A 22,966-nucleotide genomic window follows, 5' to 3' on the forward strand; every position below is an offset into this window, starting at 1 on the left:
TATTAGCTTCAGTTGAATTTAAGAATATGATTTTGCACAGATTGAGGACTCTGGATTTGGACCCTCATTTTATGTTTGAGTTTACCAGTCAATATCAATTGTGTGTGTAAAGCAACAGTGAAAGATTTTCGAAAATTATTTGCTGTATTTTTTCAAAATGATACTGCCGTCATGTCAGCAGCAAGTTAGCTGAGCTTAGCATAAAGACTGGAAACAGTGAAATGTCTAGACTGTTTGCATCCAAAAGTAGGATTACCCACCTACCAGCACCTCTTAAGTTAATTAGCATTTTATTCCGTACAGTGAAACGTGGTGTAAAACGTGTTGTGGGTTCGCATTGTGACACACCAAGCCAAAGGTCGCCCGTTGGACAATGTCGCCCTAGTTTTTGCACCTGAACTGCTGGCACTCGCCAGCCTTTGTCAGCTGTTTTTTTGACAAATTAAGCAAATTGAAACAGATGGAGTCCGTCTGAGTAAAATCAAAATTGACTAAAGTCAAGAGGGCATGAGATCAAAACAAACTAGTTATTATAGGTAAGAGAAATGTTTTCAGCAGAAACAGTTCTTAATTTTTTGTGTTATTGTTGGCAGTAAATATCATTTGTTCTTATAACATCAGTTTTTGTTATTAATGTGCTAACTAGCTTCTTAAATCCATCTTCCAGTTTGAATACATAGACTACCGCTGCCTCCTGCTGAAGATTTCTTCTCACACAGGCGCAAAACTCATGCACTAGTTTGCCCTTTATCGTTGTCTTTGCATTGGTTTTGGATGCATCTTTTTCACTGAGACACAAGTAATGCAAGGCAGCATAACAGTCAGCCTTTACTGCCACTAGTTCTTTAATTTTGGTTTGGTGTTTCTGGGCCTTTACGTGTTGGACTATTTCTTGGCATCACTCAGTGACTTCCTTGAGTCTTATAGTCACAGGGAGGCTGCTTGGCCAAGAAATTGTCCAGCATATAACGCCCCATAAAACCACCAACTGTCAATTTTACAATCCAAGAGATGAGAAGATTGATATCGCTCTAATGAGAGTGGTTTCTGTCTCTTCACCTTGCTCTCAGTGAGAAAATGAATGTGTATTTGTCAAAATGCTGAACTATTGAACTGTTGAACCAATCATCTGCAAAGTAATTGTCATCTACATCCATTGTGCTTTATTTTGCAATGAACTAACAATCCAATCTGACATCTTATTAAAAAAACATAGTGCACTACATTATTTATGTGCAAACAGTACGTAAACAAGCCAATTCAAGTCAAACAAGCATTTCTTACTCTATAATCTCTTAGGTAAAGTTTCTTAAGTGGCTTTTTCTGTCCAGCAACAGCTGCTCAATGGCTCTCGAGGTCGCCTCACTCACATCATCTGCTTTGACCTCCACTCAGGAGTTTCTAAGTCATCGACTTGTGCTGTTCAGGTTGACTTTGCAACAAACTGTTGCCATTCAGCTTCCACTCAAGATTTCAAGCCCTGCTGCTTCACCTCTGCTGCCAACTCAGTATACCTAAGCATTCTCCTTTCATACGCCTCATCTGCTGCATCCTCCCATCACACTGTGAGCTCCTCAGGATACACAACCTGCTGCGCTGTCTGACCACAACACCAAGTCTGACTTTGAGGTACGATTTTCTCCAGGACTGGCAGCTCTCTCCACAAAATGATTCCTATTTGCCCGGGCACCTACCTGCCCCCAAATTCACTTCCTCTTTCCACTTTCATGACAAAAGTAATATCTTTCTTCCTGTGAGCAAACAAATTATTTTTTACCTATTTCCTTCCTGTCGTTGCTGCTCATAGTTATGATGCCAGGTGTACTGGGACAGACAAAATATATCTAAATCTGACTGCACAAGAACAGGAAAGTCCTCATCTACTAGGCCAGTATCGTTTCACAGGGATTTTGAGGTGAGAGGGTAGCACATCATAGTTTGCTTTTCCTCCATGCTCCAGGATTCCCTGCCTTCATGAACATACCTGCCACTTAAATAGTTTAGGAACTGTTAAGAAGATATAAATTCACAATGTTGGCATATGTGATTTTTGGATGAAAGTCATTAATGTGAATTTGATGTGCAATCATTTTTTCTCTTGAATAGCTGAACAAGTTCTCAACTTTTGGTAGATATGCTTATTCTCTATCAGATATTATTCCTTACTCATAGAACCTGCATCAACGAGATACCTCCTTTGCTTTTTGTTTAAAGCTACCATGACATGCAAACCAACATGGTTGCCAGGCAGCAGCTCCAATGATGACCTCAAAGCAGAGACTTCAAAACTGCAGTGTGATATTTGATTGTCAAGATGTCTGTGCAGCAGTCAATGTAATTTTGCTGTTTGTTTTCAAGGCAGCTCTATCACTGGATTTAGACACACTGCTGTTGAGGACACATTTTTCGCCCTGTCTTCTGTGTTTTGTTTCAACATCAATCACTTTGGGCCGGATGGGTCCCTGCTGAGGTTCAGGATGAGCCCCAAATAATGAAAAAAAAAAGAAGAAAGAAAAAGAAGCTGTTGAAGAACTGTAGTGGCAGTATGTTGGCAGACTTTTAGACTGAAATGAGAAACCAAAATTTTTGTATGTGGGTTGAAGTCACTTAATGATCATGGTGGGTGTTATCAGGTGTATTTTGCAGAATTTTGTGTGTGTGTGTGTGTTCGTGTGTGTGTGTATGTGTGTGGGTGCATGCGCCTCAGGCATGAATCCTACACAGCCTGTAACAGATGAAGACATGGCAAAAACAGATGTTATTGTAACTTCAAAATTGCCCTAAATTTGTGACCCTGTTGGTGTTGTTTGGGGTTTTCACCTGAGTGCTAAGCAATGGTCTTTACAGCTCAGTTCCTCTTTTTATTTTATTAAAGAAAAATCTATCTCTGTTTCAGGAATATTCAACTTGCTTTGATTTAGGGCCACTTTTGCAAAAATGAAAGGAGGCTAGGGGCCAGTCCCAGTAGCCCCAAATGTTTTTAGGAGGACATTTATAGGATATTAGAATGTTTCTTTGCTTTTAGGACAATTCTTGGATTACAGGACATTTCTAGGATTTAATGAGGTTTCTCAGATTTTCAAACATTAGAGGTTTAGCTTGGACCTCTGCCGGGGGATGCGTGGGATTCTTCACTGGCACTTCTTTTGGATAAACAAGCTTGATTTTGATGCTGTTTTATGCACTCTACTTATGTATGCTAAAAGAACCAAACCAATTCCCTATGTGAATCTCTTTATTTTTACTGTGAATTAGAAAATGGTTAGGGGGGCCATCCGGCACCCTTTTGAAGGCCAGATTTGGCCTGGGGGCCGTAAGTTGAGTATCATTAATCAAGATACTTTAGAGCTTTATCGTGGCCTTCAGATCCCACTGCCATGTAATTTTAAGGCTTTGGTTCCAATTCACTATTGTTCATTTTGTGAAAGTAACAGTGACTCACACTTAAAATGAAAGGCCTTTTTGAATTGCTGATGTGATTCGATGCCATCCATCTATCCTGTATGGTGGAACCATCGGGTTGATGGCCTCTGACATATTCAAAGGCTGTGTCACTGTCATTCATCCTCCACTGTGACATGGCTGGAGGAAAGGGGAGGACTACACATCCCTGCACGGGTAACGTAAAGGTAGCTAATGTGACATGGCATGAAGTGATTCATATAGACTACCACCACACTTTTAAATCATCCTACGTGAAAGGAGTCAAAGGACGATTAGCGACCTTGTGTGCACACACGCAAGCTGATCTCTAGAAAGGCAGAAAGCACATCCGTGCTTATAGAGGCAGCTCACATGCTCTAAGGCACTTCATCTCCACAGCACGCTTTACTGTCAAACATGCACTAATACCACACATGCACACAAGGGTCACTCATGGGCATGGTCCAAGAGGGGGCATTATTTGAGAAAATGAAAAGAAAATAGTGAAGCCTAATGGCCGAGCTGTAGTTTAACTTTGATCTTCTCTACGATTGGAACAGGCAGCTGAGTGTTTTAGGAACCTCTAGAAGGCAGATTTCAGTTTGAGGCGTAGGCCCTATTTTCAAATCCTCCGTCAAGACCTTGGCTGTAATACCCCTGGCAGCCAAGTCAGCATTATATAATGCATATGAGAGTCTCTTTTATGAAAACAGAAGTGACTGCTCTTAATGGCTTAAGGGCACTAAGTGACGCAAACAGAGAAAATCAATTACGGAACTCATTACTTGCAAGCAAAGCAACAACAAGACGTAAAATGAAGAATGGACGGCAGTTTGAGCAAAAATCATAAGCCTATTAATACAAGTGTGGAGGCTTTTTACCACAAGACTGTTGACAGCATGATATTAAACTATGACAGGCCTCTGGGTGTTGCTGCTCTCATTTTGCAGAACAAGGCGCAGGACTCATAAGCCTGGCACAAGGCTTATAAATCCATGAATTCTCATGTCATTTGCCTGCTCAGTGCAATTAATAGCCTAAAAAGAGTTTCTGTGCAACAGCAGTCAACCAGTCATGCATTCAATAATGACAGTCATTGGCACCTTTGTGCTAATCTTTACTGAAACTCTCTGTTTCTCTCTGTTTCTCTCGGGCCATAAAAGTTTCGATTGAGAGGCACTTGTGTGAAAAGTTGTGCGGGCTTTGGACTGAATGCAAAAGGCCGCAAGAGGTTCCCCACCAACGGCATATGCGGGAAGAGACAAAACTTAAAGTGCAGGACAAAGAGAGGGAGGAGAGCCAGCATCGAGGTGAGGTTGACCCGACTCGGACCGGGGACTGTTCTTCTGGTTGGTGTCGGGTCACAGGAGATTGAAGTGGATGTGGAGCAATTGGGGCTCACTCAGCAACGGGAAATCAGGAACTGCTCTGCACACATTTCTGTGGAGACATGCATCCTGGATCAGGCTGTTGCGCTGGGTGGGCGGACCTTGTTCAGAGCCGACAGTACGCAGGATTTCGATGCAAATTTAAAAAATGCTCTGCAGGAATTGTATGATGCAATCAGCAGCAACGTGCCAAGCAACGGGATGGAATTTTCATAGTAGCTGGTGATTTTATTGAACCCTTCAACTCCAAAGATGTAGCAGGATCCAAGACAAATTGTAATTTCTATTAAGTAAATCTACTTTGTACCTTGTATCTTCACAGTACAGCTCAGCAATGGCTGAAATCCTGAATTTAAGGCTTCAAAACGGCAGGCCACAAACTAGTGGGTGACATAGTGGTAGCTACGTCCATTATTTTATATAGTCCATGGTTGATGTGCTTCATGTCTGGCCTTTACTTAAGCTTTCTCCAAAGTACCTTGTGAAGGATAAATGATATCATTTAATAAGAGCACTTTTTGTTGATACAGTCAAGGTTTTAATGCATGTGGACACGCTTCACACAACCTCATGCCAGCACTCATGATTTTCAAGGCAAAACATCACATGTGGCCGTCTCACTTCACTTCAAAGTCAGACTATCATTCTTCATGGAGAAGCACTCATATATACATATTTGACTTCTCTTTTAAAAGGTCACTTTAAAAAAAATATAAGCTCTCCGGGGTTGGCTAAGTCCCAGCTCTGCTTCTGCAGCCAAGTGCATTAAGCTGTGCGGATGAAGTGCCACAGCCGACCAAGCAGAAAAACAAATTGTGCTTGCCTGGACTGGGCAGGGTGGGGCCGGGCCGGGTTAGCTTTGGACTCTATAGTGCCTTGGGCCGCCTGGGACTCAGCCACCATTAATTACTACTAATGAGTCAAGCATGACTGACCTGATGTTGATGGACTGAACATCCTCTATATGGGACAGTGAGGGTTATGGGATACAGCGCTGTGATGGGACATGTGGGGAATGTGGCTCTACTGGTTAGAGGGGTGTAGCAGCAAAGATGCATTTTGATGGTGAAGATGAATAATCGCTGAGGGAAGAAGAGTATAAACATGATGAACAGAGAAGTACTAGCTTCCTGATTTATCATGCTGGGGGATTAAGTCTTTAAGAAGCATTTCTCAAGGGATTTTTTTTTTCATTTTAGAACAAACCATGAGAGTGAGTTCAGAAATTTTTGAAGTGCACAGTTTGAATAGCTCCTTATTTGTGGCTTTGAAATACTTCAATATCCGTGCTTTGCTGTTTTAAACCTTTAAGTAAACCCCACCTCAGGAACTGAGCAGAGAGTCGAACACTGAACTTGGCCGTTTCAACAATGACTCTCTTTTTGCATTTATATTCCTGGCGTGAGGTGCGTATGAGTCTCACAACTGTGCAGAGTGAAGCAGGAACAGAGGAAAAGAGGGATTTGTGGTGTGTGTGTGTGTGTGTGTGTGTGTGTGTGTGTGTGTGTGTGTGTGTGTGTGTGTGTGTGTGTGTGTGTGTGTGTGTGTGTGTGTGTGTGCTCTTGTGTTTGCTACATGGTGAGGGCCAAAACATGTATGTAACCAACAGAGTGAGGAAAAGTGGAAAGTGAGGACAATTTGGTAGGGCCTCACTTCTTTTGAGAATTTTTTTTAGTTTTTTGAGGACTGGGTTTTAAGGTTCAGATTTGAATACAGTTTAGGGTAAGGGTTGTTGGAGTTAGGCATTTAGTTGTGATGGGGTGTCCAAATTTTTATGAATGGGGGCAAGATTAGATCATGTGGAAAAATATCTGGGGGCTAGCCACTTCTAGCATCAAATGGGTTATTTTAAAGAAAAATCCTGTGCAAATGAGACAAAAGCAACTGCTTCATCATTCAGTAAAAAAGTATTCAACTTTCCATTCGCTACTGAAAGCGGCCAACTTTACGCCTCTTTGCTGTCTGCTACCTGGCAGGAAATGTCTGCTATTAAGTAACTGTTCCTTTTGCGTGTTTACTGTCTATTTATGAAAATACATCAGTTTCCCTGTATAGTTTTCTACTTGATGCGTGTCTACAAATTGTATGATAGTTCTGCCATTGTAAGGTAAGAGAAAAGATGCAAAGAGATATTGCTTTATTAACCAATACTATGTGGGGGGGCACATATAGTATGGACTTTAGACATGCCTGCATTATGTTGAGGGTCCTCATGAAGATAGATTTACAGGTGTGTGTGTGTGTGTTTACATATGCACACATCATTGATGTGCACATTTGGGTGCGTGCACTTGTGCAGGGATGTGTGTGAGTGTGCATGCACATTCCAGCTCTATGCCATGTGTATTTGAATGTGGTGTGGCTGCTCCCTGCCAGACAGCCTTCTCCGCCCTCCGTGCTTCTTACAGCAGAGCCAGTGTGCCTGGGGGAAAGGCTGGGAAAACATGTGGGGGAGAGCCCAGGGGAGCAGGAGGGAGACCCAGCCTACCTGCTGCCTGCAGCTGACTGGAGTCGGTTGGTGCCGGGGCAGGCAACTAAAATTCGATACCTTCAATATTTGCTTTGGCTCGCTTTGTGTGTTCCGTTAAATGATGTTCTGTTGGCATGGGCTGTAACATATTTAACCTGCACTAACAATCCAGCTTTGGGAACACATCCTTGTTTAAAAGTGTGTGTGTGTGTATGTGTGTGTGTTGCTTGCATCATGCATATTATTTTGCTAATTTCTGTTTGTGATGCATGAGAGAGCAGCACCATCTCTATCGCATAAGCTTTATGGGTTAGAAGTGGAAGATGAGCTTGCATGACTGATTTCTTAAGTGATATTGCAAATTGCTCTATTACAAATTGGCCAATGTTCAACCTTCAGGACGAGAGCAATTGTTCATTGTCAGGACATAACAAAGAGGACATTGTTTTGTCAGACTTTGTACTTTTTCCGTAATAAGTAATACCGTTTAGGGGACCTGGGCTCCTCCCCTGAGGTGTTAGCATAGTTCAGACTTGAATGATCACATTTTCGATACGAGTGCTCTCACATTATCAAAGTGACAGGGATATTTGCTAACGACAGCCCTGAACAGTGAGGGTCATCCCCCCAAGGAGGTGCAGGGGAGGGGGGAAGCAACAGGGAGCGGCACACAGCCCCAGGCCTCATCACTCTTTGCCAGGCATGGCCCACTTCCAGTCAGTGTCTGTGCTACAGGAAGCCACTTTGCAAAGTCAGAATGATAGATTGCACTAGGTGGGTTAAACAATTACGGAGCAATTTGGAGCTCTATGCCTCATAAATTGCTGGTCTGTCATCCTGAAACATCTTGGGGAAGAATAATGAATCAACATTTAGAAACGGAAGTCGGATAAACCACTCAAGCTATTCTTTGATGTTAATAATAACAATATTAAGGGAAAGAGGGTTGTTTTTTGACTGTCAAGACTCACTTCTTTTTCCTCTAAATTTATTTATTTATTTTTTCAAAAAGGCTCACAAAACCTGCATGCTTACGCAAATGCACCACTTAGATAAAGTAAAATATACAGATATAAGAAAAATACACATTGAATTCACAAACACACATAATACTGGGACATTGTGTTTTTAATCCTCGTATGAACGGGAGTGAGGTAAGAAGAGCTTAATAGCTCCACAGAGTCTTATCATGCAGGTAACTGATAACTGACTCGTCTGTCCGTTGTGAGTACAACAAATCGGCATTTAGAAAACAAATTAGGAACTAGGGAATAGGGCATGCGCTCGACGTGACTCTGTGGTGACGCACAACACACTGGAGGTCTGGCCTGTTTGCTAGGATGGCAGCAGTTATCAGATTATTTCCGCTAGTTTGCAGACATAAGACTCCTGGGAGGAGCAGGCGGAAAATGGAGATAAATTTTTTGGCTGACAGGTATCCATATTGAATGGACTTTATGCATACAGTGGCTTTTATAGGTGAACGTGTGTGTGTACCATTTTAGAAGCTAATAGAAACGGTCATAGGAAACAATACACAGTTGAATGCAGATGAGAAGCTGGTCCTTTTGGAAGACAGAGAAGTGCTATTTTAATGTGTGAGCGGTTACTGTGCACCACAGAAGCCACTGGAATGAAACCTAATGGACCTAAAGCATGACCACATTTTAAAAGATAAGGCTGATTTTATGCCATATTATTCTTACCATCAGCAAAACCACTGAAAAGCCCAAAGCCAACTACGTAGTAGTCTCTCTGTCAATATTTACTGATTTCCTTATTGTGTTTGTGTCTCTTAAGTCCATTTGGCCATGTGAAGATATGAATCTTCAGAAAAACGGGTCACAAATGATTTGTTTACAGTTTTAAAGGTCTAGTTTGGGGGGATTTATTGGAATTATATTGGATGTTATAACTATGTTTTCTGTTTTTGTACAATTGCCTGAAAATTAGAATCATGTTTTCATTGACTTTGAACAAGCCGTCTATATCTACATAGGGAGCAGGTCCTCGTCAGTGGAGTCCACCATGTTGCACTGGCATGTTTCTACAGTATCCCAGAGCAGACAAACCAAACACTGGCTCTAGATAGGGCCATGCGCATTTTCACATTCTCTCATTGTTGCGCTTTTGTTGTTTAACTTAGGTGACCATAATTAGCAGCTCAGTGATGAGCAGTGTCAAAAAACACTGATCTTTAAATGTGAAAATGCTTATTCATAGTTTTTTTTATCGATTGAAATTGATTGGTACATTTGTATTGAGGGGACAAGACCTCTTTGGATTATCCAGTTCCAATGAATCCTATGAACATCTGTATCCTAAGTTAACAGAGAAAAAAGGTGAGCACACATTAGCAGGTGCTGGGCTAACGGCCCCTCTCCAACGAGCCAAACAGCATTAAAAGAAAACTGATTTGTAACCTGAAAGTGCTTTATTCAATGTTTTTATTGGTTTAAATAACTCTGTCCTTTTGTTTTGGAGAGGAGGAGACCTCTGCAGAAAATTCAGATCATGGTAAAACACCTCCTAAACAATAAACACTGAATGAATCTGCAATTCCCACCACTAGATGCCATTAAAATTCCCCTGAATCTGGACCTTTAAAATGTCTCATTAACTTTATAAAACAGCTGGGCGCTGTGGTTTCAAACAGAAATACCTAAACAAGAGTAAATGGTGCACATATTGGGGATTATTTTCGAATGCTCATTTATACACATTTGTTTCTCTGTGAGTGTTTATAGCACCAGGATAGTGTATTTGGGGATGAGTAAAAATAAAACTGCAGTGCTCACATTCATTTTAATGAAGCAACATCTCTGCACAGCAGTTTGGCTCGCTGATGTGTTCTTAATACAGCAATGAAGGTCTTCATCGCAGACGATACTTGTTAGGAGTATTTCATAGTTTGTTTTAGTCCCCTTGTGGGATTCCTTGAAAATAAGAGGAAATGGAATATCACCAGATTTATCCTTTAACTGAGTCATAATGAGAGCAAGACATTTTCACCCTATCCTCCACTGAGCAGACCACACTGTGGATTACAAATCCTGGTGTCATCATTTGTCATCACTCCTTTACTTTGTGTGATGTTCTGCCCAGAATACTCTGAATCATCTGCTCTTCCACTTATTGCAAATGTCTTGTTCACTGCATGTTTGCTCTTTTCCTCATAAGCATGTGCTTTTAAAAGTGACATTTTCTCAAATGACTCTTGGTCTTTAGTCAGGTATCAAATGGAAGAGGAAGAGTGGGAAATGTATTTGGTTTTCTCACAACAAAAGCCAGTGCAGATTGTAAACAGTTCAAGAATTGTGCAATGCGGATCTTCATTAAAAGAAGCTACTGTAAAAATGTTGGTAAACACGATTAATAGTGCATGAGAGTTGTGGTTTGTTTCTTTTTTTGATACACGCCACACACTTACTGGGAATACCTTCATCTCTCTCTCTCTCTCTCTCTCACACGCACGCACACACACACACACACACACAGGCAGAGGAACAAACATTCAAACATGCACACGCTGCACACAGGCAGTGACTGTACCTTTCATGCCTCAAGGATTCACCGTCTTATCTACTTTGCACTTTGCGTCATATTTACTGTGCTGAGTTTTCATGTCCGAGAGCATCTTCACTTAAAAGCTCCCAGTGTGTTTACAAGTTGCTCGATGTGATGTCACCCCTTTAAAACGACCCAGAGGAAAATATCCCCTTGCAGCAAATCTCATTTTATGACATTAGTCATATCCTTTAATTACTCCAGTGCCCTCAGTGTAAAATGAGCAGTTACTTCAGAACACTATTGCATTTAGCAGGATTGCTGCGTCTCTATGTCAAAAAAGTTCAGTGGCTTTTCATATTTTTTAATCACAGCAGCTCCATCCATGATTTTACTGTAATGCGACAAACCACACAATCCCACTTTTTTCTCCCCCTCCCCGTATCAGATTATATGAGATAATTGTGAGGAAGAAAATACCGTAGCGCTGCTTTTTAAGACTCTCCCAAAGCTCAGAGAGAGGTAGTGCAGGGTGAGCAGAGAGATTACGGCTCAGTGACTTCAGATTTTTCCCTGCTGCTGCTGATTGCCAGTATTGTCTGGAAAGCATCCTGCGGGAGGCGTTCGACTCATGGATATTACACACAGACTTATTACCCTTGACAGAAGAAATGAGATGAAAAGAGAGAAATAATAGCGAAAGAGCTGCTACCTCGGGGTGGAATAACACACAGCCTGCAGGACGGCTGGTTTCCCTCTGATTGGAGAAGATTGCGTAATTTTAGTCGTGCCCTTGTTGTGCGTCGGTCACCCGTCACAAGTCTGTGTGTGTTGGAGTGTATGGTCTATTGTGTGTTGATGACTTGTGTAGTATGTACCCACGTTTGTGTTTTTTGTTTGGCATACTCACATCTATCTTCTTTTTTTAGCTCTTATATGTTGCTATTTCCAAGCTGGCTGCAGTGATTCAGTGGCCACGGTCTCAGCTGACCTTTTATCTCTTTGTTATCTATCTCTCCATTATTATTAGGCAGAACAATCATGATAATTAATATTAAACTGTAAAAAAAAAAAGGCACTTCCAACAAAATTCAAGAAATGGAACCTGCTATGACTTCCAAGTTGAGTGGCAGACCTTTTCATGCAAAAAACTAACATTAACAATAGTGCTCTAACACGCTGTTTAAAGAGGGTTTGTAATATTCAGCTGAAGAATTTGAAATGAAGATTATCCATTTATGAGTGCATTTTTATTCACCGTTTTTATACACATTTGCATTTTGCATGTAAAAAAACCAGTGTGAAAACACCGCAAATTGGAGAAAAAAGATTAAATATTGCGGAAAAAAGAACGTTTTTACTTTGCTACAATGGAAAAGTTAGCGTATCAATAAAAGCAATGTACATAAAGCCTGTGACCTAAAGGTCTATTGTCTATGTTACTGAACTAAAACTACTTCAACGGGCCAAGTGGGTAACAAAACTATGGTGACTGACGTGAAAACACAAAAATGCAAATGGCCCTATCTAAAGCCGGTTTTTGGTTTGTCTATTCTGGGAAACTGTGGAAACAACATGGCGGACTCCATAGAGGAGAAGCCATTCTGTATGTAAATACAGCTCGTATAAATGGCTCATTCCAAGGTAACGAAAGCCGGATTGCTATTTCCAAGTGATTATAAACTAATGGAAACACAGTTATGAATATTATTTTCCATGTGTGCCAATATATCCCACTATATCCTACACACTGGACCTTTAAACATCCAATTAAACTTTTTTTACACTGTAGAAATAAAAAAAATTGCAACAGATAAGAGCATCAGATCTGTATGGACTACTCAGGAGACTGAAATTGTTCCTCAAACGATTACATGAAATGTATCTTGAGGCGACCTCCTACTAATGTTCTCATAATAGTAAAGGATGATAGTACATGTTAATTGACATTTATTTTTGCAAATTATCTGGGCCAAAACACTTGACTTGCACCGTAAAGTCAAATATATAATAAAGTAGGCCTCTAATTTTACATTACTTCATTTTTTGGCCACATGGGGGCAGCTCAACCAGCGCCATTGGACATAGGCCTACAGTATTTTTACCTAGAATATTGTTATGATAAAGTGTTAGGGAGCGACATTAGCATTCATTCAGTCAGGTTTCTGACCACCTGGTGGATTTAAGTCAAATGTTTACTCTCCTTTGCAGTCTGCTTTGATCTCCACCAATATCAGAGGGAAAAATCTCATTCTTTTACTGCTGCTTCTCTTTGTTCACCAGCTAGTCGCTAACTGTCTGTTTAGTGACGGGCAGGAAGCATCCAGTTGATATAGTAATATTGATTAGAGCATCTTTAAGAATCAATTTCACAAATTAAATATATACCGGTTTACAGAGTTGTAATTAAGTGATTGAGAACAGCTCTGTGTTCTGCTGCCAGCAGACGCTGTCGGCTCGAAATTAAAAATAAGATGGACTAAATCAGACTGTGGGCACATTCGTCCGTTTGCTTCTTGATCTCTTGGTGTCTAATGGACACCTGCATCAAGGAGTGTCAACAAAGAGTCGTGACTTCAATCAAGAAAATCTAATCTAATCAAAGATCATACACACCATTACACATAACAAGTGAAACAGCAACGCGGTGGAGGACAGGGGGGTGACAAAATGATTCACTGGATTGTTTCAGCGTCTTGTGTCAGCAAGTGGAAGCCTCAGTGAAGTGTCCTTGAACAAAGATGTGAGACAATTACTTATCAGCTCCAAGATGCACTGTTATGTGCGTGAGCTTGACCTTTGACCTCTGCTTGGAGGAGGGGTGTCAATAGAAAATGACAACGGCATCACGTTCATTATTTAAAACAAGAGCAGACGAGGTTTGTTGTGCTCATACTGGACTCTTCTTACTGTTGATCTGAGCAAAAAAATGAACCCAAACCTACCGTCTGAATGTATTTCCTTTGGCGCATTACTCATACTTGTGTAAGAACACATCAGGAGGCTTGTGTGTTTCTTTCAGAGCGACATATGATGCAAGCTCGGGAGCTTTTTCAGTCCTTTGTATTAGGGACAGCAAGAGGATCGTCAACAGACTGTACCCTGAATGTGGTTGCCCAGCAAGAGGAAATATTCTGTTTGGATTTAGCTGAACACACTGCTCTCTCTGCAGAGCACATCCAACTAGACATGAAGTGCCTGGGATTAAGACTTTTTAATTACTAATAATTATCTGTGTGTGTCTGCTTTTGTGTGCACGCACCTTGGTGTTATATGCAGCATTGCTCTCCATTAACTTCTACCAGCATTTTTGCGTGTGTGCATGTGTTTGTGGTTCATGCAGTGCTCACATGCCTCTCCCTCTTCCAGTTTTCTAATTTAAACAGACATTTGCATGTGTATTTTCTCACAGGACTCGTAGTTGCAGAGTCCTGCTTTATATGACTGGCACAGAACTAAGCCATTAAAGACTTGTGGCTACCTCAGACCATACTGTGGTCACCTGAGAGCCCAAACCGAGACCGTACCTCTGGAGATTTACAGTCAATCCAGGCAAAACTGCATTCCTTCGAAAAAAGCACAGTTTCATATTATCACCTCTATGACTGCACATACGGTGAGGATTATTCAGAATGAAAAAAGGGGCAGTTTAAAGAAGGAGACGCATTCTAACACATTTTTACACACGTCACTGCTCTGTTTCCCGCTTTCCATCTCGCTATGATCACTCGTTTGGTATACATATGGTAGCCATCTGGCCTGGCAGAACAGAGCCGGAGCCCAGAGTGGGGCAGCACTACTGTGATCCATGTACAGTAACAACATGATTAACCCTTTAGAGCCATAACAGCACACTAAAAACAGTCTTTCTGGCATCTCTTTAACTGTGTTTGCATCCTGCTGTCTGTATTTGTCTTCTTTTCAACTAGTCAAGTCAGCAATAACATCTCACCCATCCAAGTACTGCTTTACTGTACCTGTTTGTTCAGTACATTTGTGATTTGTCAGATCAAAGCACAACTCCACTGTCTTTGTATCTTATCTCTCTGCAAAACTCAAAGCCAGCGCTCCTGCAGAGCAGTGTGTTTAGGGAAGTGCAGTTCTCTGTGTGTCCCTCAAAAATAGATTTAAGTGCAGGGTAGGAGCCACATCGAGGTCAGCGTTCCTGTCCCACTGCTCTAGTCAACCCTGAGACAAGTCAGAGTGGATCTACGCTGCAGTAATCTGCCCTCTGACAGACAGAGCCAGAGTTAAAAATGAGTTAAAAATAAAAATAAAGAAAATATGTAATGTTTGTTTTCTCACATACGCTCCATTTTGGTGCTTTTTATACACTCTGGCAACCTTTTTTACATTTAAAGTACAAAAAAATTCATTGTTGGCCAGTTTCTTTTTATTGTGAATTAGAAAATGGTAAGTGGGCTAACTGGCACATATTTGCGGGGCAGATTTGGCATAAGTTGAGTAATTGGTTACTTAAGTATCATTGACCTTTTGACCTGATGAAGGTCCAAGTGGAATGGACACGTTGTCTTGAAAATAATTGTGTTGCATGTCGTAAGTGTGCAGGCGTTACCTTTCTTCTACTTAAGTATCATTGGCATACAATGTTAGTTTTACGATAAAATGCTTTTATTAAAAAAAAGCATTTTTCACATAGCTTATAACAATGGTTCCAACTGGTGGTGGATTGAGGTCCAAAAGTGGGTTGCTGGTCAGTTCAAAATTGAACAAAAGTGACTTTTGAACATGTGAAGTCTTAAAAATAAATAAATAAATTCCATCGCAGAGCTTTGATTTTGAAATGCTGTTTGTGTTTATTCATTTTATGTCTAAGCCAATGTGCTTACATTTTTGTAAAATAAAATTAAATGTGGTAATTCATATTGTTTGGACCTTGAGCTAATGACTAAAGAGAAATCCAGGTGCCACTTACTGGACCAGTTGGGAACCACTTACTTATAACATGGTTTTAGTTACTAAACAAACAAACAAACAAACAGGCATGATTTTATCATTAGATAAAACAAAAAGAATTAAGTCAAAACATGTTAAACTCACTGCCAGAAATTAGATTGAGGCAGAGTCATTTTAGGTTTTACAGTTAATGTTGTTCCTTTAAATATTTAGCAAATGAACTGCATATAGTTTCTCATTTGCATATCACCGATTAGGAAAGAAGTAAATGAATCAACATAAAGCAAAGAATAAAGACTCTCAGGAGGAAGTTTGTCTTTTTGCATTTGTAGTTGATATATTGGCGATAGAGTTTTATTATTGATAAGGGGCGTTTTTCTTTCTGGCAGTGAATGTTGAATATGAACTGGATCTCTTATGTGCAGCTGCATATCACACAATATGACTAAGTTGCATTCAGTGACATCTTAATGGGAACCCTTGCACTCATTACTTCTTCTCCAGCGACAGTGCCGTGCTCGCAGCATCATTCTGCCTCCTCAGCTACGCTGAATTGCTGCCATATGGCAAACAGGACTGGTTCACTTAAAGAGTGGCAGGTGTCTTATATAATCCCTTGCTACTGTGCATCCTTAAATAATAACCAACTCTTATATCATTATTATGACCATAAAATGAGGTCAAATATCTTGTCTCGTGTAGTTAAACTTTAGTTTGAAACCAGAGAACATCACTTTTCGAGGGGGATTTCTGGTGCAGTGACAATCACGAGGAAGATAGTGACAATCATCACGCAAGCACACTCACAGTGAGAGCAGCTACAGTCGGCAGCATATAAGAGCTCCATCAGTTCCTCCCTGAGGGTAGACAGTGCCTTGCATTAGGACACAGAGAGCCAGTGAGTCACCTTGCCTCAGTCTATCCTGAAAGCATTCAGCACTTCACTGTCAGCTGGTCCTGTAATTCCCCTGAACCAAGGTTAAGGAGCTGGATAGTTAAAGCTCAAGTGTAACAGTAAGGTGTTTTTATCCTTGTTTTTCAGAGCAAGAATTCAGTCCTAAGTGGACTCATGCAGCCCTACAATACATGCTGGTATCTATATGATTGCAATTGTGGCTGGAGCTTCCTCCAACAGAAAATCAAATCCAGAAAAATAAAAAGAATGAAATGACTTTGATGACAGGGTCAGGGTTAAAGTGAAAGAGGCTGTTTCGACCCTCCTGAAAATGATGGTGTCTGCAGTGCAGTGTTCAGCTGGATCACACCTGGGGGGCCTTTAGTTGAACATCAAAAGAGGTGGGTCATGAATCCTGTGGTCACGCTTGGAGTGTGCTATTTACTCTGGTATATAATTGTTTGAGAAGAAAGTATGAGTAAGGAAGGTGCCACAGTAGCCCTCCTGCTGCTTTAAATGGTTTAAGATGGATTTCCTGCAGTTTGCACAAGTGAGCGCCAAAGAGGGCACATTCAGAGCAGTTAAAGCGGTAAAGGAGGTGTTTTAGAGTAATCCCTGTAGATATATTTCCACAAAAACAGCGAGAAAGTTCCCTTTTCTTCATAGTTGATCTTGTCGGCTTGTCTGGAGTGTTTGCTGAAAACTGTAGCTGTTTAGGACGCTGGTGCAGCAGATGGTGATGTCTCCTGCTTTATGTTCCAGGGTTGTGCAGGTTGTCAGGAGCTCTCTGACCTGAACAAAGATGTAGATGAGATGGTGCCACGGCTGCTGCTGCTCTGTGAGCATCTGCTCTGTAGATTTAAAATTAAAATAACTGTGACTTATTATCAAGAAATCTGTTTCCAGATGTTGTTTTTTTTTCTACACAGTTTTTATTACTTGTATAATGCATGGCGAATAACAAAAGTAGAGTATAATCAGACGCATGCCTTTAAAATCAGCACATCTGAGGAACTGTGGATTTAAAAGCCACATTTTCTCGATTGTTAGGGACTCTATGGACATTATTGGAGTAGGGAGGGGGGCTAAGAATTTTAAAAGCAAGGCCAACCCCAGCTTTGTTGCTATTCTTTTTAAACCTTTCCCTGGTTAAAATATCTCAAAGTAAAATAACAGTATTGAATTGGTGTAATTACATATACTTCGTTTTGAACGTCCACCAATTTTTACACATTTACAAAGTATTGGTGAGTACAACTGCATCTGTCAGGGGTCTCCAAAGGGGGGGCAGATTAAGTAATGTGAAAAAACGTAGGCACAGCTGCCTCTTGTATTATATGGGTTACTAAAATAAAAATCACATACAAATTAGACAAACGCAACTGTTTCATCTTCTATTGAAAGTATTCAGCCAGCCCCCGCTCCTGAAAGCTACAGCCCTCATTGTCAGTGCTGTTCTTACTTAATTTGTTTGCCTGTTTATCATATCTTTATGAAAACACAGTAGTTCTGCCTGCATAGTTCGTACTTGATGCATGTCTATAAACTATGATAATCCTGCCATAAGCAGATAAAACTGAGAAAAGTCTTGCTTAATTAACCAACATTGTCAGGCAGGCCACACATAGTATAATTTTAAAGACAAGTTGCTGGGGGTTTAAAATCTGTCCAAAAGCCACAATCGGACTTTGGACATGCCCGGCATGAAAAAAGCAACTAATTGCATAAGACACCTTAATCTCCTACAGAACTGTTGACAGTGGAGTTGTAATGTTGTTTATCTAGGCAGCAGGTTTTGACAAGGAAGAAAAATGTATAAAATAAAAAGATAATGTCTCTGGTTCTGCTGCAGTGGTTTTGATAATTGTTTTATACTGTCCATTGCGAGTCCACTAATGTTTTAGAAGTGCAGTGCTAAACTGGCACAGCACATGTTTTGCATGCTCATGGAATAATAATTTCACATAGCTGCTAGATCACAAAATAGAGGCAGAATTATCTATTGTTAAAACTATAGCAAACGTAACAAAATGATCCAACCTGTTCAGGGACATTTTTTGACCTAGAACCCTTTAATGGCACATTTTGTGTGTGTGTGTGTGTGTGTGTGTGTGTGTGTGTGTGTGTGTGTGCGTGCGTGTGTGTGTGTGCGTGTGTGTGTGCGTGTGTGTGTGTGTGTGTGTGTGCGTGTGTGTGTGTGTGTCTTCCTTTTTTTTTTATCATTCCCTCTCTGAGTTATGATGTTTTTGCAGGTTCGTGCATGTAGTGCAGTCAAGACCTTTTTTTTGTGTGAGTTATGATCCGGATAGTTGATCTGTCAATTTGGTCAGAGCTGATCATAACGATGAACGAGAGGAGTAGCTGCTGCTAAAGATTATTTTGGCCGTTTCTTGCCTTTATTGTAGTGCAGTCAGAGAGTGACAGGAATGGGGGAGAGAGAACAGGGATGACACGCAGCAAGCGGCCTCAAGCCAGAATCGAACCCGGGCCGCTGCTTAGGACTCGCACTCTACTCACTGAGCTAGAGGCCGCCCCATAAAACTTTTAAACACAGTGCAATCAACAATTGAGTTTCACTTTTTGTGGGCCTGGCTCCAAAAATATAAAATCAATATGTGGCAGCAGATGTTCTAATCACGGCAGGCCACCACAAATACATGTAGGGAAACCCTGACCTTTGCCTACCCAAAAAAAAAAGAAAGTGAACTTTTCTGAATCACTCCTTACATGTTTTAACGCCTGTCTCAATGGGGAAAAGTAAAATGAATCACCCTGAATGCAACTTTCTCCTCCTGCAAGATGAATGAAAAATGTCACCTTCACCGCAGGCAGCATGTGCATTAAATTAGCAGCGTGTTATGAGAAAAGAGCCATTAAGGCCAAAGCTACTTTTTTCTCACAGTGATTAAAGGTCTAAGTAGAGAGTTGCTGTTTTCAGCCATTTCATAAGTTGACACCCTGCAAATGATAAGAAGGGTGCAGCACGACACTGCAGAGGAATAAGAAACTGTCAGCAAAGCGAATTGGAGAGCAGTCTGCCTCGTCACCCTCAGAGCAAAGAGGGCTAACTAACACACAGAGGTGTGACTAATGAAAATGCATTTGGAATATCACACATTATTTCCTTTGGGAGAAGTCTCTGACAGGTGCAACTAGGAGGCATAATAACTACGATGTATGGCCTTCCTTGTTTTTTCTCCTTCTGCACGCACATAGTACACATTAATATGACAAATATATTAAGGAAATTAATGATATCATAATATTGAAGAGTGGAAGCAGACTGTTTACATTCCCTTTTTGTCCTGTAAAGAAAAATCCTGAGTGAGTTAACCCAATTTCTTGCATAAGAGTAAAATTGTTACTTTTAAGACTGTGGTCTTGTGCTCTATCATGACATTAATGTAATGCCCTTATCTCTGTCTGTCTCTCTCTCAGGTGTGCTCAGCCTACCTGAGGGTCTGACTCTTCACAGGGACCAGCAGCGAGCAGGGAAGAGCGGAGAGGGAAATGCCTACAGTCAATCTGAGCTACGATCCATTGAACAGTGTTTACTGGCTACACGAGTGGGCAGCATCTCTGAACTCAGTGAGTGTTGTGTGTGTGTCTGTGTCTATGTGTGACAGAAAAAGTCTGGGTGGAGAAATGAACAGATGTTGCCTCCTTCTACAATTTGTCCTGAGAGTCAATGCTTCCAATTAATAGCCCACCTGCTCCAGTGGAGCTGCTCACTGGTCAGTTGGTCAGTGTCACGTCACGGTCAGACAATGCTTCCAAGTTTTTAGGGAGACCCTTTGCTGTTTCACCATGACAATGCTCCTGTGCACAGACAGAAGTCCATAGAAAAATGTTTTCCCAAATTTGGTGTGGAGGCAGACCTCTGAAGCGGGGTTGGGGGTAACTTTTGTTGTCTGATATTACATTTTTATGAATGAAAGCTTGAAATGTATCTGTGTTTATCTTTCAAAACTTGAACTTTAAATAAGCTAATTTATTCTGGTCACCGTCAGTCACTCCCACTGACTGCTGCAATGCAATTTGATATTAACCTTATCACTTGCATTGCTTATCAATGACATCACAACTTGTGGGGGTCGTGAATTTGTTAACTGCACCATCATTGCAATTAACACGCATGCATACATGCTTTTAATGTCTCTGCACTTGTCTCAATTGTGTGGGTGTGGACATTTCCCAGTGTGTATTTGTCTGTGTGCTGACTCATGATAATAATGAATATGGTGTTGATTTAACTCTCAGCAGGATGTGTTTTGGTTGTGGACTGGATGTTTGTTTTTCGCTAAGGCTGTGAGTGGCTTAATATTTAAAAAGTGCTTCGTAAGACTACTTAAAGCTCATATGTAGGATTGGGTATCGTTTTGGGTTTTTTCAGATATTGGTGCTTAAATGATACTTTTAAAACTAGTGCCTAAGCAGTGCCTGAGTCAAGAGGCTATTTAAATAAAAGTGGTTTATGACATTCAAGGTCAGCTTTTTTTATTGCAAAGGCAAATTTAAACTCACAATTGTTCTAGTACACTTAGCAGTTCAAAGAATAATTAAATATATAAATATGGATAAAGCATTATTAACAAATACACCTTGTACATAAAAACCAAAGCTAACTGCAATAACTTAACACTAAATAACAGTTACAGGACTTCTAACAGCAAAATAAATATTGATTTGCCTCACTAACTCAGGAGAGACTCAGCAGACAAACATTTCTATATAATCTGTTTATCAGTGGCTGAGACTGTCACTAGAATAAGAACAGCTGGTCCACCTTATAAGTCCACCTTAAGGGAGACTGGGAGATTAACTTGCTAACTTTGGTTCTCACCCCCTTCACTGTTCACACGCTGCACTGTGAGTTAACTTAATACTGTCTGCTCCGCTTGCTGCAGTCTCACTATCACCAGCACACACATGCTCCACTTGCTCTGTCTTTATGACGAGCACTCACTCTCTGTCTTGCTACACACAAAATCTGGTATCAAAATGAGACACCAAAATATGCAATATGATTTGGTCTGGTCAGTACAGGTCCTATAGGTACCAGTGCCATGTTGTAACCAGGTATCAGTACCCAGCCCTACTCATATGACAGTAATATTGGCCTTTGACATGCCTGTACAGAAAACTCATTCAGCACCTTTGGGATGAATTGGAGTGCGGACTGGTAGCCAGGCCTTATCGCCCAACACCAGTACCCAAATTCATTAACAGGCTTTTTTAACAGTAGACACGAGTAGGAAAAGCACAGGTGTTACTAATAATATTAACAATGGTTCTGTTATATTTAAGTGTCATGACAGTGTGACAGTGAGCCAGCATGCACAATAGCAAGACCCTGAAACTGAAACAGCAAATTGGAATTCAGCCATCATTAATTATTAACACCTGCGCTTTTCCTACTGTGACAAGTCAAAATATCTTCTATGGGAAAAGGTCCCATTTATGTTCTCTTGTGGCTGAATAGGAACAAAGCCCCACAGCCAAGGTCCACAGACTTGTGGAAAGCCTCCCCAGAAGAGACGAGGCTGTTTCAGCAGCATTTTAATGCACAGGGTTTGGAAATGAGATGTTTCAAGGTCTCATATGGGCATTATGTTTGGGTGTCCACATACTTTTGCTTCCTATCTTATGTTTATAGTAGGGTATTGTTTGAAAGATGATGATACCAATACCAGTACCCTTAAAGTGATTCGACCACTTAATTGGATGTGCAGACCACGTGATAACAGCAACAGAAAGAAAATACAAAAAAACTCGAATGTTGGTGTCATTTTGCTGGAGAAGTTTCAATACTACATAGTGCTGGGTTATTTCAGTCGATTGAGTAATGATACCCAACCCTATGTGACTGGGATGCCTTCGAATAACAGCATATGAGTTCAAGGAATCTACCATTAAAAAAACTGTGTATTAGTGTGTGATCAATGAGGCTGAAAGTTAGTAGTTGCAGTAGTTGTGTGTTTTAGCTATAATCTCCAACACCTGTTATTGTGGGCTGATACTCAATAGTTTTAAATTTGACCCTGCCAAGAAAACTCCAAAATAATAAATGTTCAACACTTGGTGTTTCCCCCAAAGTTTTGTTCTTGGACTAAAAATCCTTTGAAGCAGTATTGAACCATCTGATACAAAATCTGAAATTAATTTTGGTATTTTAGGAGCTCTCAGTCAGCGTTACCCATTACACTTATTCAGTGCTAGAAAGTGCTATAAAACTATGATTAGCCATACATCTGTCCACCATTTTCAGACTTGAAATATTTTAACAACTATTGGATGGATTGGTTCAGAGGATGAATTGATATGACTTTGGTGACCCCAAAGTTTTCTGTTAGCACCATCAGCTAG

General features: G+C 40.7%; 1 protein-coding gene across 2 annotated transcripts in view; it reads left to right on the plus strand.

Annotated features, from left to right (window-relative positions):
- Positions 1-22,966, plus strand: part of abtb3b (ankyrin repeat and BTB domain containing 3b) — an 88,743-nt gene that overhangs the window by 34,559 nt on the left and 31,218 nt on the right. For both annotated transcript variants that reach the window (XM_088080035.1, XM_042495909.2), the window contains exon 2: positions 20,039-20,188. In XM_088080035.1, the coding sequence (XP_087936161.1) occupies positions 20,039-20,188 (150 nt within the window). The remainder of the gene's footprint in view (positions 1-20,038; positions 20,189-22,966) is intronic.

The sequence above is a fragment of the Plectropomus leopardus genome, chromosome 7 (genome assembly GCF_026936395.1).
Source record: "Plectropomus leopardus strain MGB_pleo_1.0 chromosome 7, ASM2693639v1, whole genome shotgun sequence".
Taxonomy (NCBI): Eukaryota; Metazoa; Chordata; class Actinopteri; order Perciformes; family Serranidae; genus Plectropomus; species Plectropomus leopardus.